Source organism: Phascolarctos cinereus, unplaced genomic scaffold (assembly GCF_003287225.1).
Source record: "Phascolarctos cinereus isolate Bilbo 61053 unplaced genomic scaffold, phaCin_HiC Scaffold_5;HRSCAF=322, whole genome shotgun sequence".
Lineage (NCBI taxonomy): Eukaryota > Metazoa > Chordata > Mammalia > Diprotodontia > Phascolarctidae > Phascolarctos > Phascolarctos cinereus.
The window spans coordinates 42824400-42844121 of NW_027555958.1; the positions used below are offsets into that span (position 1 = coordinate 42824400).

General features: G+C 46.3%; 1 protein-coding gene across 4 annotated transcripts in view; it reads left to right on the plus strand.

The window, feature by feature from the left end:
* Nucleotides 1–10099: 10099 nt before the first annotated feature.
* RORC (RAR related orphan receptor C) overlaps nucleotides 10100–19722 on the plus strand; it is a 33201-nt gene continuing 23578 nt past the window's right edge. The window contains exons 1-3 of one of the 4 annotated variants that reach the window (XM_078154849.1): nucleotides 10100–10246; nucleotides 12307–12372; nucleotides 12844–12873. In XM_078154849.1, coding sequence (XP_078010975.1) covers nucleotides 10207–10246; nucleotides 12307–12372; nucleotides 12844–12873 — 136 coding nt within the window. In that variant the 5' untranslated portion in view covers nucleotides 10100–10206. Of the gene's footprint in view, nucleotides 10247–12306; nucleotides 12373–12843; nucleotides 12874–15427; nucleotides 15600–19722 lie in introns of those variants that run through there. The other 3 variants (XM_021005359.2, XM_078154847.1, XM_021005348.2) reach the window with 3 other exon arrangements.

Below are 19722 nucleotides of genomic sequence, written 5' to 3' on the forward strand. Positions count from 1 at the left end.
ATAGGGCTAAGTGACTTGCACAGGGTCACATAGCTAGTAAATGACTGAGGACAGATTTGAACTCAGTAAGATGAAGTCTTCCTGACCCCAGGTCCAGTGCTCTATCCATTGCACCACCATGCTGCTAGGATCCAGAGAGGGTGAAACTTACTAGGAATAAATCTCAAAGAAGGAAAAGTTATTCCATAATGGTGGCAGGGAGAGAGTTTGCCATTGGATTTAGGGTCAGAGGATCTGGGTTCAAATCCCTGCTCTATCATTTACTCTCTGAATGGCACTGGGCGAATCACTTCACTTCCCTGGACCTCATTATCTTCATCTGTAGAATGGAGCCCTCTAAGAACCCTTTCACCTTTCAGTCTATGATCCCCAGTAGTTATGAGCTTCTTCTCCAACCTAGCACAGTGTCTTGTACACAGTAGGGGCTTAAGGCTTGTTTGAATTGAATTAAACAAAAACCATCATCCTAATACAGAGTCATTTCCATACCTACCCCACCCCTTCCTGATCTGTTTCACTGCTCTATCAACTTTGGGTTACAAAGGCAGAGGAGTACAAAAGGCTGGGCCTAGCCCACAATGGAAGTGTTTGGATGCTAAGTGAATGAGATGAAAGCCCCCAGGCACTGAGGGTCTGTCTTGCTTGGGCAGGCACAGAGAAAAAAAATGTAGGTCAGGCTGTATTTACATCCTACCTGGATCATCTCTTGACGTCAGCTCTGACCTTCTTACTCCTTTAAACTTTCCTGGGAACCTGTTCCTTTTGGCTCAGTCTTCCAAGAGGAAGGTAGGAGATAAGAGGAGACTGTGCCAACACCTACATAAATGCCAATATGGGCCCGAGTTCTTCCCTCTTCCTCCCTCTGCTCTTGGCTCCTCTCAGGCTCCTGCTAGTCTTTCCTCCCCACCCCCTCCCCATCCCTACCTACACTCCCACTTTTCCTCGTCCATTCTCTGAAGTAATAAACACCTCTTTTGGCTTGGCTACCCTAGTTGTGGGACAGCTAGGTGGTACCGTGTATAAAGCACCAGGCCAGGAGTCAGGAAGATCTGAATTCAAATCCAGACTCAGACCACTTACTAGCTGTGTGACCCTGGGCAAGTCACTTAACTCCTATTTGCCTCAGTTCCTCATCTGTAAAATGGGGACACACTGGAGAAGAAAATGGCAAACCACTATCCTTGCCAATACTACAGTTGTACTCCAGATATGCACCAGGGGGCAGCATTGGCCAAAGAATCAGGGATGCCTGCGTGTACTTTCAATATATATTTTCTTTTCCTTCCCTTATCTCCTCAAATTTATACACAGATACAAAGTCTCTAAACAATCCCAAAATCTGAGCTGGAAGGGACATAAGAGACCTTCCAGTGCAACTTAAGCAAGGGAAGGGATCTCTCCTTTCCCTTTGTTGAGGTCTCTGTTGGAAGGAGACTCCTCCAGCTTCCTCAAACCCAAGTTCATGGGGCTTGGGGCCATGGAAAGATGGAGATTCAGAAGATGTGGATTTAAGTAAGATGCCCACCAATCAGAGAACGACTAAGCAACTTGTGGCTCGTGAATAGTACTGTGCTGCGGGAAACGACAAATCTTATAAATCCGGAGAAGCAGGGGAAGACTTACTGGAACTGATTCAGAGGTAAGTAAGCAGAACCAAGAAAAAAGATACACAGTGAGTATGGAAATGGACATGGAAAGAATGACCACAAAACAAGTGGAGACGAATATTGTAAAATCACAATGTGCAAGCACAACCCCAAAGAGGAGATGCGATAAGGTATCCCCACATTTCTTTGCAGAGGTGGGGGTTAGGGTTAGGTCCACCAGCGTAGAATATTGTATATACTGTCAGATTTTTTTTAAATGCATGGACCAGTTTTGCTCATTTTTCCCCTTTTTCTTCCTCTTATCTTTTTGTAGTTGTTGTTGTTATATGGGATAATGATCTGGGAGGTGGAAAAAGAAAGATGAGGGAGAGAGAGCTAGATGATGTCAAAACAAAATATATCCGTTGTTTCAAACTTTTTAAAGACATGGGCTTGAATCCTGGCTCTCCTACTTAGTTCCTGTGACCTTGAGAGTCACTTTACTTTTCATCTGTAAAATAAGGAATTGAGCTAAATGACTGCCCTCAGTGATTCCTTCCAGCTCGAAACCTATGACCCTATGCTCCTGTATTATTTTTTTAGCAAGACTCAGAAACATTTATTAAGCACCTTTTATGTGAAGAGAAAAGTGGTAGACACTGAGGAAGTAAAAAGTTTAAGGTACACATTATCTTACCCTCATAAAGCTTACAGCCCAGTAGGGTTACGACAACGTAAATAACTATGTAAGATATTTATCGTTTCAGTCATTTTTCAATCATTCAGTCCAACTCTTCGTGACCCCATTTGGAGGCAGTGTATCATAATAGATAGAACTTTGGACTTAGAACCAGAAAGACCTGAACTGGAATTCCCCCTCCAACATATGGATCTGTGTGATCGTGGGCACCAGATACTTACTAGTTGTGTGACCTTAGGCAAGTCACTTTACCCTGTTTGCCTCAGTTTTCTCCTCTATCGAATGAGTTGAAAAAGGAAAAGGCAAACCACTCTAGCATCTCTGCCAAGAAAACCCAAATGAGGCCATGTAGTATACAATTGAACAACAATAACAAAGCACTTTATAAATGCTTTTTCTTTCATTCATCCTTACTTGTTCTTTTCCAATTGCTTTTCCAAACAAATGAAAGAAGACTAGTTGGGGACAATGGGCTGAGTTGACCTGGGCTGAAAAGGAGAGATGGAAATGAAACTGGGAGGTGGGGGGTGGGGAGGTTTGCGGAAATCAAAAATAAAAGTCAGGAACTCTTCCTGCTGACAAGTTGCAGCTCATTTGGTCTATGTTTCCCAGACCTGAAGAAGTCAAGGCAAGAAATTCGTCCAGTAGTAACCTCATAAGATGACAAACTTTCAAAAAAGGCAAAGACCAGAAGCAGTGTGGTCAAATGAAGCCAGTTTTCTGAGGCAGGAAAAAAAGAGGCCAAGACCACAGAGATCAAGCGAGCCTTGATTTTTGTCGAGCCCAATGGCAAGGCCTAAGAAGGGTCAGAACATTAAGCATCAGAAGCATCAGAAGCATTTTGAACCAAGAGGAGATAGGAAGACAAAAAGCCAAATGAACCAACTCCAAGCTTAATCTTCTAAATTTTCATGAGAACAAAATGTTAACATTCTAATATTTACATTTCTTAATCTCATATTTGCCGTTTTAGAAAGGCAAAGGTCAGAGTAAACCAAGCCTTTGTGAAGACTTTGCCCATGTGGGAAAAGTCAATTAGTGCCTGAAGATGGGGCTGAGTATTATAACTTTAATCGTATTTAAATATGTTTTCTAAGGAATCTTAGCTCAAAATCTTGTCATTCAGAAAACCCAACAGAGGATTTCCGTCGGTCCTTGGCCGTTAGACCAATTTTAAGATCAAATTTAAGTTTTATTGACAGTTTATATTCCCAGGCAAACCAGGGGTGGGGAATAGGGATACAAAATAATAAAGAGTGGAACAGTTTATAATGTAACCCTAGTATATAGGGCAGCTGTATTGGGATTCAGCAAATCAGTAGTGAATTAATTCATTACCTTCAGGGGTTGCCCTGTTTCAAAGGATTATCTTGATGAAGTGGCTTCTTCCTAAACATGTTTTGAGTTCGGTAATCCTCTAAGGAAGAATAACCTACAATCCCTAGTGATTAAAGACATGGCCTGTTAATTGAGAACTGCCGATGTTAATTATGTGCTAAGTGGTAGAGTGAATGACAGTTGTTAAAAAAGAAATAGCTAATAATGGGAAAACTTACACTGAGGTCACTGACTCTGGGCAGTGATGAGATAGTGTTGAAATCTGAGTCATGAAGACTTGTGGTCAAAGCCTGCCTCAGACACATATTAGCTGTGCGACCCTAGGAAAGTCATTTCCCTCTGCCTCAGTTTACTCCACTATAAAAATGGGGATAATAATGGGATCTACCTGCAAAGGTTATATGAAGATTGAATAAGATAATGTATAAAGCACTTTGCAAATCTTAAAGTGCTATATAAATGCTAGTTATTATGATGATGATGTTATTAGATTTTATATAGGGGCAACCAGGTGGTACACTGGATAGAGTGCTGGGCCTGGATGAGGTCAAATATGTCCTCAGACATCATCATAATAATAACTAATATTTATATAGAAATTTAAGGTGCTATCCACTGTGCCGCCTAGCTACCCCTTTATAAAGTGCTTACTATGTGCCAAGCACTGTGCTAAGCACTGAGGATACTAATAGAAAAAAAAAATGAGGATAGTCCTTGCTCTCAAGAAGCTTACACTCTAATTGAGAGACATCATACAAAAAGTCTCAGCTGCAGAGAAAGACCCAGAAGCCCCAAGGGCATTGCAGAGGGGAAGATGGTATGATTTGGATAACCTTAGCTTACATCAGGCGGTCAGATGGCATTGCTGTGCATTGGCAAGGCACAGAGACAGAGTCAATGGTAAGGACCAGAGGTCCTGAAGAGGCCATGGCAGGGCAAATGTCAAAGCCTGGCAGGACTATGTCTCGACAGCAGGAAAGAGTTTGGTGATTCCCATCTCTTCTGAGGGCTGAAAAGTCGACGAGCTCACATGGGTTCTGAGTGTCCTGGGGGCTGGGGGAATAATAGGAAGGCCCCCACCCCAATGGTGGGTCCTCTCATCATCCAGCTATCCCATCTGAGTCCTGGGCCAGGGTGGAGAAGACCAAAGCGAGTTTCATAATAAATTGTTGGGTCTGCCTACCTCTCTAAGCTCACTCATGAGCAATAGTGAAAGCTGAGACTGGGGCCAGATCTATCAAAGCTGAGATCAATCAAACAATGAGTATTTATTAAGCATCCATCATGTGCCAGGCACTGGGGATATAAGTACAAAAACATGGGAAAAAAATGTCTACGTATAAGGAGCTTACATCCCAGTTGAGGAGTCAAGTACATATAAAAATATCTGGTCAAGTCAGCAAGCATTTATTAAGTACTTACTGTGTGCCAGGCACCATGCAAAGCACTGGAGCTACAATCATCTTTTTTTAAATTCTCCTATGTTATAGAAATGCTTGTTTTGTTTCATAAACTAAAAATAAAATAAATTTCAAAAAAACAAGTGGGGAATGATCATAGATCCTGAGATGCTCACAGAGTAAAGGGGCACACGACATACCAACAACTGTGTACAAACAAGATGTAATCAAGCTAAATCAGAGCTGATCTCAGAGGGAAGGCATGAAGATGAGGAAGGACTGGCAAAGGCTTCTAGGAGAAGATAGAACTTTAGTTGAGATGTGAAGGAAGCCATAAATATGGAGTTAGTAAATCCACATACATACAAGCAGTTAAATACAGGGTAGTTAGAGAGGAAGGGGGAGCACTAAAAGTTGGACAGAGGTCTAGAAAGGCTTCACCTACAAGGCAGGACCTGAGCTGAGTCTTCAAGGAAAAGATGGCCTCTAGGAGGTGGAATCATAAGACCTCCAGGAATGGGCGACCACTGGCACCTAGGCCCTTCTTGGCAATCTACTTCCACTGGTTCTGCTCTAATGCTTTTGTCCAGGCAACCCTGGGTTCTCCTACACTGGCAGAACTAAGTTTGGCAAATCCAGGGCCTCCCAAGCTGGAAAAGACTCCACCACAGCCCTGGCGACACATATTGATTGTGGGAAGACTAGTCTAGCTAGGTTTGGAGAAGTTCATCTCCAGAAAGTTACCTGGTGATAGAAATTTGTGTGTATGTGTGCCCAAGAGACTTAATAAAGGCTTATTGAATTGAATTGGTGCTAATTGAATATTCAGGCTTCTGATTTTTTTTTCCCCCACCCAAGCTAGAGGTCACTATGCTGCTCCAGCCTTCTCTATAACAGTTCTAGGATTTCCCCAAAGCACAGATTCCCAAAGGTTCTCTTACTGGCGTTCAGAGAAAGGAGACATTACTGGGGGTTATAGCAGTCAGACACAATGGACTTGAGCTAAGAATGAGGCTGATTAAGGGGTGGGGATGCAACCCATCGGGAGATGATCTAATGGCAGGAGTGATTAGACCTCTGCCGTCCCCACGGTAAGCTCACCCCCTGGCCCTCACTACCTCAAGCACCTTCCTGAGAAGGCAACCAGGCTGGGTTTTAAGTGGTTTCTGTGGTTGGGGCCAGAGGGAGGGAGGGGAAGGAGAAGTTGATACTGATCCCCAGCTATTCTTCCCTCCCCACCCCACCTACACCGGCTTGCCTGCCCCCAAGGCTGAGATCCCCCTGCCTGATAAGGGGCTCTGCACGTGGGGGATCGAAATGACTGGCTGATATCTATCTGCCTCCTTGCATAAGAGTTCGTGGGGGTGGTAAAAACCACTGCCCAGCTCTGGAGGGATCGATTCTCCTGGAAAACAGACTGAGATTGCAGCTGGAGGGAAGGGATGAGTGCCTGGAGTACTAGTGGCTGGGAAGGCTAGGGGATCTCTTTCACCGTGAAGGGGAACTCCAGCATGCCAGGCCCAAGCTTGGTAGGAAAGAGATAGGCCAGGGAGAAGGAGAAAACACCTAACTCACCCTGTCCTCTGGGCCCTGTTCCTCCCTTTCTTCCTCTACCTGCATACTGAGCATAAGCGAGGCAGAATGGGCATACCCACTCTGCCAGAATAAACTGGCCTCCCTTCTACTCCCCAGACTGTCCCTACCATACCAGCCAGTGGGAGGAGAGGGAGAGACAGCTTTGCCAATGAGAAGTAGAGTTGTTAGTGTGAGGCACCACAGGGCCCAGGCCTTGATCTCCAGAATAAGACCTCATCATGCTCTCTACCTCCTCAAAGAAAGGTGATGGACTCAAGATGCAGAATCAGACCTGCATTTCTGGACATGGTCATTTGTTCTACTTGACCATGCATATTACCCATTTTAGTTGACTTTGCATGTTACAAAGGTCTTTCTTTTCTTCTGTTTTTTTAAATCAGTGTAAAGGACAAAGGATAAATGCTTGTTAATTGAAAAAAAATAGAATAAGGCCATCAATTGTCTTGGCGTGTATACTGTGCCTCATCTGCCTGCTCCCGTTGGTTAATTTTTCCCAAAGCCTGCATTTTAAGAATCAGCCATTCTTCATTCTCTAGACTACTGTCACCGTCACCTCCCCCAACCTTTTTTTGCTCCCTTGTTGACTTGGGGAGGGGAACTGGACAAAGGAGAGAAAAGGAGACAGATTCAGAGAAGCAGATGGGGAAGAGGCAAAGTTGAGTGCCTGGTGGTGGGCGGGTGAGTTCCTTTAGGCGGGAGGTCAGGACCTTCCCTTTCACAATCTGCAAGACCCGGCAGAGTCAGGCCTTCTGGTTACTGGTCTTCTGCCCAGCCTGACTCGCCAAGTTACATAAAAGGCAAGGCGCCAGAGAAGCGTGCCCTCCCAATCATGAGCTGTGCCCCACCCCTCTCCATCCTGCGTAGCCTGCCCATTTGCCCCTAAGGAGAAGAGTCAATCAGGGTTGGACGAATCAACCCCAAGGCCCCTCCCCTTCTATGTCAAACCTGTTGGTTTGTAACAGATGCACACCCTGACTATCCCTAGCAGAAAGTCATCATAATTCACAAAGATAAAAACTGAGAGTGAACCTGGGTCATTGTGAGCACTGAATTCTTACTCATATTTTAAAGCAGTGTGTAGCAGAAACAGGTCTGGATTCAAATTCTAGCTCTGGCATTTACAAGTTGTGTGACCTTGGGCCAGTCATTCATTAAAATGGGGGCGCTATTACCTATACTACTTACCCACTTCAGAGGTTGTTATGAAAAAGGTAACGCCAAGTTATTACACAACTTTGAATTATATTTTGGTCAAGACCTTTCGATTTCATCAATGTGGGGGAAAGCCTAGTATGGAAATTCCCTCCAGTGGCCAATAATAGCTAATATTTATATAGAATTTTAAGATTTACAAAACACTTTCTATTACATAATCTCACATATAAGGCAGTTGACATTATTGATCCCCATTTTCTAGGTGAGGAAACTGAGGCACACAGAGGTTAAGTGACCTGCCCAGGGTCACACAGCTATCAAGTACCTGAGGCAGGTTTTGAACTCAGATGTTTTCTGAGTCCCAGGCCAGGCTCTATCCATTATGCCAAGCTGGCTCTAACAACAAATGGAGATCAGCGACTCAATCCTAATGTATAGTCTTGCAGAGTTGCCTAGGGTGCTGAGAGGTAGAATACCCTCCCTGCTCATGACCACCTTGGTTATAAGAGTCAGAAGCAGAGCTTGAACCCAGGTCTTCCTGACTCCAAGGCCAGCCCTCTATCCCCAGTGACACATTACCTCTCAATCCCCATTCCAGCCACAGTGTTATTATTACTATTATTATCTCCATTCTTCCCACCTCCTTTGATGGGATTCATATAGAAACAGTTTGGGATCAAGTTACTCTCCTCCTCTTATGTTTAATGTTCTATATTCTATGACATAGGAGAGTAAAATCATTGTTTCATGTTTCCATGAACTAGCTACATTGTTCTACTTACAGGACACTCCATCTTTCACCTCCCATCTGAGCACTATTTCCCCGTGCTTGGAATGCTCTGCCCCTCCCCCACCTCTGCCTTTTGGTTTCCTCAACTTCATTCAAGTCTCAGCTCAAAGCCTAGCTTCTATAGGAGGTCTTTCCCAGGCTTTGGCATTTACTTGGATTTTCAGATATGCCAGATTCCCCTTCTAGAATTCCCCTTCTAAATTCTCAGAGGATAAGGCCAATTAATATGTCATCTAAACGTCGTACCTTCTGTTCGATGCTCACCATGGGCACTTCATGAACACTTGTTGAATTAAATTGAATCCTTAAAGACAAGTATTAAAAAGAACACTGGACTTGAAATCAGGAGATATTTGGGTTCCAATTCTCTCTCTTATACTTCCTGTGTTGCCTCAGAAGTTACTGGACCCACCAGGTTGAAGAGGAAGGAACAATTAAGATAATATAAATGCAAAGTAAACCTTAAAAGACTATATTAATATCAACTATTAAAGAGTCGTAAATACACAGACAGTTCTGATAAAAAAAAAAAAAGGCGCTCAGGACAAAATTAATTCTCTTCCACCCGATTCCCCACTGGGAAGTTTGTCTTCATGGCTAAACTTCACTTCTCTTTGGTGCCAGAAGCAGAAATCTTGGCAGGGAAATGGGAGCAGGTCTCCATGGAAGGGAGGAACAGGGCCAGGTGGCTAGAGAACCAAAGGACAGCTGCTGCCTACTTCCTCCATGCAGGCCTCCACGTGGTAGGGAAGGGGGGGTATTGGGGTGGAAGTGTTGGGGGGGAGGCCAGAGTCACGAGGCCCTAGCGTGGCCAGGTCTTCAGCTGCTGTTTACCAGCTGGGGAGGGAGGAGGGGTGCCCAGGAGCCCTGCCCCCTCCTGTCTGGCTCCCTGCCAGCCCCAGCCTGTTGGGTAACATCGGGAGCCAGGCCCAGCTAATCAAACCCTGGGACTGGGACTGGGACAGGAGGCCACCAGGGCAGGTATTTGTTCCTGTCTCTCAGGCCTGAGAAGGGGGAGAGGGGAAGGGGTGGGGGGGTTGGATAGAGAGGGTCTCTCTAAGTCCTGGGATCTGCTGTGTGGGCCCCACTTCTTTCCTGCCCCACCCAACACCCCCAGCCCCATATTTCTCCAAGCTACCTCTCTCAGCTTTCTCCAGATCATTTGCAGAGCTCAGGACTACCTGTGTTAATTACACAGTAACTGTGCTATGTACACTCTGTATCTAGTAGGCCTTCAAGGCATGGGAGACCACGCCTGGTCTGGGTGTTGAAGGGGCAGCCTGGAGGGTCTGGGCAATATAGGGAGAGGACTTGGAGGAACTGAGGTAGGTAGGGGGTTGGAGGACAGGCCTGAGCTGCCCTGCTAGATCCCCTGTATCTCTATATCCCCCTTATCTTTTCTCATCTGTCCTCTCTATTGTCCTTCCCTCTGACATGCATCCTCTCTGTCTTTCCATTTCTCTAGTCTCTGTCCTCCCCCCTTCCCCCCGCTTGCCAGTAGTGCCAGGGTGCTCTGCCAGCCACTCCTCTCCCCTGCCTACTGCCTAGCCAGGTGCTCCCTCCCTCCTTCCCTCCCTCTCTTTCTCCCCTGGGCCCTGATCCCCACCCGGGACCAAGGACTTCCAACAAGTGAGCTGCCCCATGGACAGGGCCCCACCGAGTCACCACAAAGCCACAAGGGGTAAGACAGGGAAGGCGGAAAAGGCACAGGAGAGAAGAAGGGAAAGAAATAGGAGGACAGGTAGAGAGAAGAGAGACAGGAGGTGGAAAGAGAGGAGAAAGGGGAAAGGGGGAGAGACAGGGAAAGAGGAGAAGCAATGAGGAGAAGAGAAAGAACAGGAAGAAACAGGAGGAAGGGGAGAGAGAGAGAGAGAGAGAGAGAGAGAGAGAGAGAGAGAGAGAGAGAGAGAGAGAGAGAAAGGAAAAACAGAAGTGATAGGGGACAAGGAGAGATTAGAGATAGGAGAGAGACATAAAGGGAGAGACAAGAGAAGAGGAAAGGTAATGAGAAAAACTAGAAAGGAGAAGAAAGAGAAAAACACAAGAGGAGAGGACAGGAAATAGTGAGCTAGGAGAGAGATGGGAAAAAGAGGAATGATGAGGCAGGAAGAAATAAAGAAGACAAGAGGAGACCACCAGAAAAGGGGGGAAGACAGGAGAAAGAGACAGAAAAGGAAGGGACAGGGGACTGGGAAAGATAAGGAGAGACAAAAAGGGAAGAAGAGGAAAGGAGGAAGAGAGACAGGAGAAGGGCACAGTGAGGAGAGAGAAAGAAACAGTGCAGGGGGTGGGAATCTTGGAGCTAATGGTCAGCTAGTTTGTTGTGGGTCCCTCGATGTGTGTTTCTACACACACATAATTACTAGGGTACTATCCACACCTGGGCTCCACATCCCTGGGTCTGAGTCTCCCTTGGCATCTCCCAGTTTTCCTGGTGTTTCCCACATGGCAGTGCCCAAGCTGAGAGAGCTTGGTCCTGGTTGTAGAGGATAGTGTGTGGGGGGGTATTGGGAAGGGCATGCCCCGCTCCCTATCCTTGAGTAAGCTCACTTTTTGATGTCAGTGTGAGTACCAACCATGTAGATTTTTAATTCTAAGGGAGTAGGGGATTGTATTGACCATGAGACAATTGAGAGGCAATTTTCTGAGGATAGAGGCACCAGGGCACAAGCAGGTACACAGGTCTAACCCTGAGATTTTTGACATCTTTGTGTATGATGGACACTTTTGGCAATCTAGTGAAGTCAGAATTTAGGTTTTTAAATGCATAAAATAAAATATATAAGACTGTGAAGGAAACCCATTCTAAAAACAAATTCATGAATATCCCAAGTTAAAAACTCCTAAATCTAATACCTCAGATGCAGCACTGGTCTTGGAGTTAAAAGACCCACTGTAGTTAGTTACTAGCTGTTTGGTTTTGGGCCAAGGAAAAAGCTCCTGGGCCTCAGTTTCTTCTTGGTGGTGAAGTAGACAAGAGTGCTGAGACCTGAGTTCAAATCTAGGGTCTGCCACTTATTAGCTGTGTGACTCTGGGCAAATCATTTAACCTCTCTCTGCCTGAGTTTACTCATCTGTCAAATTGGGGATAATAATAGGAGATTGTCATGAGCATAAAATGAGTTAATATTTGCAAAGCACTTTGCAAACCTTAAAACGCTATATAAATGCTGCTATCATTAAGATTATGAGGCAAAAATGAGAGCATTGGACTCTTTAGTTCAACTCCACAAGCATTATTTATCAAGTGGTTTCTTTGTGTCTTGCCCTATGCTACGGACTGGATGATTCTTAAAATCACTTCTAGCCTTAAATCTGTGAACCTATGACTTCTGGTCCCTGCTGCTCTCTCTGTTTCCTCTCTGGTGAGCCTTACCTAGAATCAGACCCTCCCAGGGCCCTTGGTAGTCAGGCTAGCACAGATGGCAGAGTGGCCGAGCCACTTGTAAGTGTGTGTATGTGTGTGTGTGTGTGTGTGTGTATGTGTGTGTGTGTGTGTGTGGTGGAGGTTGGGCAGGAGGGAAACCTTTCCCTATGCTGGGGATGGAAAGAGGGAAGGATGTCTTTTTCTATCACTAGCCCCCAGGGCATCCGGGATATGTACAAAAGCCTGAACCCCAAGAATACTGAGTGTACCACACCAAGGAAGAAGCAAGAAAATGCTAAGGCTGGGGCTAATGCAGGTTAGGTACAAGGAGGTAGGAAGTACTCTCTTGCTCCTTCCTCCCTTCTCTCCTCCAGAAGTTGTCTCTCCCACCAACAATCTGAAGGTTTACCTGGCTGGGGTACAGGGAGAGGAAGAGGGAGGTATGCGGTCAACTTAGAGCCAAGCAGCCAGTCTCCTCCAACCTGGTGGAGCTGGAAGGACAGAGGAAATAAGATCTGTGTGGCTGGAATGAGTAGGAAGCCAAGAGTGGCTCCTCAAGTCTCGGTAGGCCTGGGGGGGCTCTAAGATGAATTGCTCAGTAACTCTTACTTCTTAACCTGTCTCCCAGATCCAGAGGTGAGTAAGGCTCCTTAGCCTACCCCTTTCCCCATTATGCATTCTATTCTACTTTGGACCCCAAACCAAAATTAGTCCTTCTCAGTGTGGTATTGTGGGTTTACTGAGTCCAACGAGATTCAGCAACAGGTTTGGTTGAGGTGATGGGGGAGGGGGGGCTAATGTATTGGGAGGTGGAGTACATTTGTGACCAGTCAGGGGAATAGGACTCTCATCTCTTGGCCCTACCTACCTTCAATGGGCCCAGAGTCCTCATAATTCTCCTTTTCTTACAGGGCCTGAAGCTGCCAAGAAGACCCATACCTGTGAGTGTACATGTGTATGTTGGGGGTGGGGGGGAGCTGGGAGATGGGGATTGAGACAGGGTCTGCTGGGGGGTAAGGGTTCCTGGACTTAGAATTCTGGAGAAATGGACAGCTTTGAACAATTGAGGTAGGGGGAAGGCAAAGATGGTAAAAGATAGGAGAAAGGCTGGAGGAGATAAAAATGACCAGGAGAGCAAGGAAGAAGGGACAATGTAGGGAAAGAGAGAATGAAGAGAAGCATTTGTTGATACTGGGAAAATGGAAAGATGGAGAAAGGAAAATGTGGGGAAAGGAAGGATGAGAAGAGAGGAAAAAGGAGAAAGTAGATGATGGGGAAATAGACCGAGAAGGACAGGAAGACATGAGCAATGGCAGATAGGGAGGATATAGGAAATCTGAGGGTAGACAGGGATGGAGGCTCAGCCTGGAACCTGGTAAGGGAGGCTGGCAAGGGGATCTAGAAGGGCTCTGCGGCCAGCCTGGGGTTTGGTGTTCATCTCTGTGGTTAACACATCCTGAGGTGTGAATGAGGAGAAAGAAGCCTGGCAGGGAGAGGGGGCTGGAGGGGAGGGGAAGAGGAAGAAGCAGGAGCTCATCCCCCCACCTGCCACGGGACACAAAGTGTTTCAATGACCAAAGTTGTCGAGGCACCTGGTATCAGTCGTAGGTAAGGAGGTTAGACCTCAGGAAGGACTTCCTCATGGCTACTGATGGGACACGCTAAAGACAAGGAAGGGACTTCATCTTCCTGGTGAATCTCTCTGCTCAGGGCAAGATTCACACCCTCCTCCTACACTGCCCCCTCACCTATTTACACACACACAAACACACATACACCTATGCACATGCACATACACACACACACACACACACACACACACACACACACACACCTTCTTTTGTGGAACTGGGACACCTGGAGAAAAGGTACAATTCCTCCCTCTTTTTTTGATAGTTACTGAATTTCCTCTTAGGCACTGCCCTGCCTCTATCCCAACCCCAAGGATGCTGGTTCCCACTAAAAGTCTTTCAGTTTCACCTCCACCCCTGGGTATCCTCCCCTAAAAGCTCCAAGGAGTATCTGAGCTCATATCTGGATAAGAATCAAATAATCCTGGGATGGGTGAGCTTTCCTTAATGTTCTGTCCCTGGGTCTTCTACCCCGACCTTCCAGATATCTCATTTCCATCCCACCTGCTGGAAGAATTGTTGGGAAGCTTTGCCTTGGGGCCAGAAGTGCCCTAGAGGACACTTCTACTTTCCTCAATTACCCTAGGGCTGAGGAGATGGGGGGAAGGGTTACAGAGAAGCCAGGGGCTAGGGATGTCTCATCCTCTTGGGTGGGGGGTTTGCTCGGCTCAGCAGAATTCTTAAGGCCTCACCCTCCCCTAGCCACAAGGCCTCACGGAAATGCTGAGCACGACCCACCCGCACAGGAGGAAAACGGGTCAGGGAGTGACGTGAGTGAATCGTGTTGAGGGGAGGAGGGGGCAAAGACAAGGGCCGGCAGTACGTGGGTGGGGGGAAGTAGGGGATTTTTGGAAGACTTGGAATGGAGAGAGATCAAAAGTCCTTCCTTCCTTTTGCTCCCTCACCCTCACACATCAATTCTGGCCAGGACCCTCCTTAGGCATCCACTCTGCCCTTCTCCATCCCAGGCCCATTGGCCGTCAGCACCCACTTTCCCTGGCCGTTGAAGGGCAGCACGTTCCAAGCAGACCTCTCTACTGAATCTCCTCTGAAGGTCTTTCTAGTCCCAGAGAATCCAGCTATCTGGCAACCTAATATAGACCTAAGGATCAGAAAGTCATTGAACCCTTCCAACAGGACCAGACTTGAGATGGAAAAGGATAGTTGAAGGTCAGATCCTTCAGGCTGAGACAAAGCTCGAAGAAAGCATTAACCTTACTTCTCCCTTTTCCTAGCCCCAGACACAGAAGTTTCTTGTCAGGAAATGAAAGGCAAGAGAGGAAGTATTGGCCATTCAAGGTGATAGAAGCTCCCCAGACCATGCTAGGCAAGTCTCAGGGATGGCACTTGGACCACTGTCCAGGGTCCAAGGGTCTAAGTTGTTTCCTCAACTCAGGGACCCCTAGGAAGATACTCCATTTACCCCTGGAAGGGTCCCACTCGGGTGGCCTGGATGACTGTGGTGATGCTAACCCAGGCCCTGGGCCCTCATTCCTAGGACGGTATCTGGCAAAGAAGGGCAATGTAGGTATTCTGAAGACAAGAAGCTAGGGATTAGGGGGTAAGGCAAGGAGGGGCCAAGCCCAGGGGTATGTAAGTCTGGCTCCTTCTCCCCCAGGCCCCTGAACCAACCATCAGATGGAAACAGCTTTTTGCTGCCTGTGGCTGTTCACATGTGGTTTTGGAATTTTCCAACGCCTGCTGTGATTGGCTGCCTTACCCAACACCCTCCCCCCCTACACACACCCCTTCCACTGCCCGGGCCCAGATTGGCCACAAGGAACGCCCATCACCCCTTCCCCACCCCTGGGGGGGCGTCCCAAAACCACCTGTGCACTGTTTAGTTTAAACCCCCCCTCCCCATTGCTGCCTGGGCAAAGTGAGGTGAGGAGAGCTGTGGATGTCGTGGGCTGCTAGTGCTGCTGACAGACTTTGTCTCCTGCTGCCCCCCCCCAGCACTACCAGTGCCAAGGTGCCCTTCAGCCTCCCCCAAGACCCACAGGTGACCTGCCAACCAGGTGGCTCAGCCATGAGAAGTAAGTGAACTGGGGCAAGGGTAGAGATATTTGCTTAGCCCAACCCAGCCCCTAGAGAAGAATGGGAAGATGTCCTGGGAGAATAGTTTGTGAGAAACTCTGTTCCTTCTGGAGCACTGTGCAGGTGGAGGTAATGGGGAAACTCACATGTGTATTACTAGGTAGATCTCTACTGATGTAGCTGTTGGCATAGCTCATTGCTGAGTATAGCTGAGTTGCAGAGCAATGGAGAAAGCAGCTGAGGGTGGCTCCAGGTGCTGAAAAATGAGGGTTAAGGAGAAAAGGGAATAGGGAATTGTAGTATCCAGGTCTTAGAAGGAAGAAAAAAATATCCATTTTACAACAAAGTAAACTGAGACAAAGTCAAGTGAGAGGGAGAATAGGAACTCAGGCCAACATGTCCTCCATATCACAGGGATGTGAGATTGACCATGAACCAGCCAGAGCAGTGCATATTCAGGTGGGTGTACTTCCGTGTTTCTGCAAGTGTGCATTTCTGGATGTAGCCAAGATGAAGTGTGGGAATTAAGAGCAACCAAATGATCTTTACCATCTTCTCAGAGTAGGGCTCATGTCCCTGATGAGCACCCATGTGAAAGGACCAATAGATAAAGGGTGTATTAGGGAGGGGACTGAGCTGGGCCAGGACAGAAAGAAAGCTCCCTCTGGGTTCATAAATGGAAGCTATAGAATACCTCATAGCACCAGTTTGGAAGAGTGAGTGCACGGGAAAAGGAAGGTCCCATGCCGCACATTCTCCCATCCCCTGTGGGCTGGAGCCAGGCAAGCGCCTAACTGTCATTTTCCATAGAGAGAGCCTGGGCCCAGTCTGGGATCCTTGGTGTCTATGAGGAGAATGGAAAAATCACTGGGTTCAGGGGAATTGTGAAGAGGATCAGGAGACCTGAGAGGTGCCACAGCCCAAGGGTTTCCCTAAAAGCCACAGAAGAAAGGACCTTGAGCAGAGATTCAAGACCCCTAAGTTCTCTTGCTGTCTCTGGGGTTCATCAGTTACCATGAACTAAGAGAGTTTAGACCTCAGTTTCCTCCTCTATAAAATCAGACGGTTGACAAAGACCTCTCAGGTCCCAGCAAGCTAACCTCCTATGAATCTGCATAACTGTGGGAAATCTTAGATGGAAGGAAAAGGATTTTTTATTGAGGAAGATTGGAACTGGATGTCCCAACAAGCTAGGTATCCCAAGGGGAATGGGGAACATAAAGATTATTGACAGATAGCTTGGGGATGAATCAAATGACAGCTCCCCAGCCATGATTGTAGAGGGAGTTAGGGTAGTGGAGGGTGGATATGAACCACCCCATCCCCCAGCTCTTCTACAGATAAGTAAAGGAATCTCCAGCAATCTGGGATTGGACACCACTGACCTGAGTCTCTCAAGTGCTATCAAGGCCCTAAGAATCCCTGGTGGAGGTAGCCAACAGCTGTTGGTTGTTTCCAATTGTTCTGATCAAAGAAGACCCCAAAGTAAAGGAGAGGTAGTCCTGGTACACAGTAGATGCTTAATAAATGTTTATTGCTTGATTGATTGAGTCAGGCAACATAGAGACTTGGAGTCCTGGAACAGAGAGAGAGAGTGAGCAAGCATCTATGATTTCTTGAGTAGAGGAAAGATATTCCCTCTGCCAACACTGGTCGTTCCTCAGTAGCTTATCAATCAATCACTAATCATTTATTAAGCACGATCTAGTGGGAGAGACAACATGCAAACAAATATAACAAAGCAAGATATATACAGAATAAATAGGAGATAATTAAAACAGAGAAGACTTCTCTTAACTAGAATTTAGAGAAGTTAGAGAAGGCTTCCTGTATAATGTAGAATTTTAGTTGGGTCTTCAAGGAAGCCAAGGAGGTCAGTAGATCCAGTAGAAGAGGGAGAGCATTCCAGGCTTAGAGAGTGACTCACCCAGAGTCACACAGCTAGTAGGTATCAGAAAAGGAACTTGACCCCAAGCTGGCTCTGAGGCCAGATCTCTATCCACTGTGCTGTATAGCCTTGCGTAGAGGGATAGAAACAAAAACCAAGAGGCAGGGAGAGCAAGAGAAGTACGTCAAGATAAAAGCAGAAAATAAGAAAAAATAGGGTTAGAGAAGAAGAAAAGAATTAAAGAATAAGATGATGTGATGATGACGACGATAGCTCGCGGCTGCACAGAGCTCATTATCTCTCCTTTAGACCTGTCCCTCCTCCAAACTTCCCCCAGACTATCAAGGCCACTGCCAACCTCTTAATCAATCACCCCCGTTTCTAACCTTGAAGATATCTGCAACATTTCTGTCCCCCCTCACCTCTCCATATCCAATCAGCTGCCAAATCTTGTTGCTTCATCCTCTGTAACATCTGTCCTCCATCTCCTTCTCTCTAATCACACAGTAATCACACAGTAATCACCCAGGCTCAGACCCTCATTGCCTCTTACCAGGACTCTTATTAACCTAACCAGTCTCCCAGCCCTCAGTCTCTCCCCTCCATATAACTATCAAACAACCTTCCAAAGATGCAGGTCTAACCATTTTACTCCTCAACTCACCAACTGTCATTTAAAAAAAAATTTAAAAGGGCCCCTCACACTAACCTTAAAGACACTCCATAGTCTGACTCTACCTTCCCAGTCAATTCACATTATTTCCTTCCATGTACTCTATGCTCCAACCAAGTTAAACACCTAATGGTTCCTGAACTCGGCCTAACTATCTATGTATTTGCATAGAGAATCCCCCATGCCTGGAATCACTTACTTTTCATCCCTGCTTCTCAGAATCCTCATCTTCCTTCAAAGCTACTCTCAAGGGCTACCTCCTCAATGAAGCCTTTCCTCCTGTTGTTAATGCCTTCTCCCTCTGCACAGTACCTAACAGTTATTTATTTGTGGATATAGATCTGTAGCTGAAAGGGATGTGAGTACATCTAGGCCAATTCTTTCATTTTATAGATAATGATAATAGCTAGCATTTATATAGTATTTTAAAGTTTGCCTACATGCTTTATATATATATATATAATCTCATTTTGATTCTTACATAGCCCTAGGAAGTAGGTGCTGTTTTACAAATGAGGACACAGAAGCATAGAGAGGTCACACAGCTAGAATCAGAGCTAAGACCTAGGCAGTAGGGAAGGAAGGGTGGATTGGTTTTAGAATTTCTTCCTGAAGGGATTCTGGGAGTCTGGATCTTTGAGGTACTATTAATTTGCTGTCCAATGTGGTCAATAGTAGATAAACTGTCTATATGTATATCTAACATCTAATCCTAACTCATGTAGTTGACAATTTGAGATTTGCAAATCACTTTCCTCACAGCAACCCTATGAAGGAAGTAGTACAAGTATTATCATCCCAGGCCCCATCTTGGAAATGAAGAGAGCTGAAAGGATAAGTTACTTGTTCAAGGTCCTGTTTGTAAGTGGCTGAGGCTATATTCAAACTCACGTCTCCAGACTCATCATGGTAGCTCTCTGCCATGATGCCTCCCGCCTGCTTGGTGGATGAGTATCCTCTGGGAATAAGGATGCGTTGTATAGACGCTGACTCCAGGGCAGTTCTGAGTCAGAGGCATAGCTCAAACTTTCGTCAATAGGAGACCACACCCCAGGCAAGGACCCAATACCATGAACTGGTTCATAACTATAATATATCATCCCTTCTAAGCTAAAAGGAGTTGAAAGCCAAAGAGGGACACACCCTGAAAGTGTGTGGAAGCCTCTTTGTGTGGGTCTCTCTGTCCAAGGATCCCTCTGACCTCCGTCAGCCCAGCCTACTCAGAGCTATGACCACTCATATCTTACTGTGTCCCCTGTGCCAGCCTGGCCTGGTTATGGCTAATGCAGTGAAAGATTCTTCTTCTCCACAGGGACAGCAAATGAGGAAGTAGAATCCCAGGCCTCTTGAATTGGGGTCCAATCACCTAGAAGCTCCCCAATGTGCTTTAGGCTTTGCAAGGTCCTGCCTTGAACTCCATACCTTCCCCTTTTTCCATTTGTATTTAATCCCTCCAATACCAACAACCCAAAGCATTTAGCTGCTGAAGGGTCCCATCCTGTCCCAGCATAACAAAAGGACTTATTTTGATGTCCAATCCCATAAATGTTTATTAAGTACG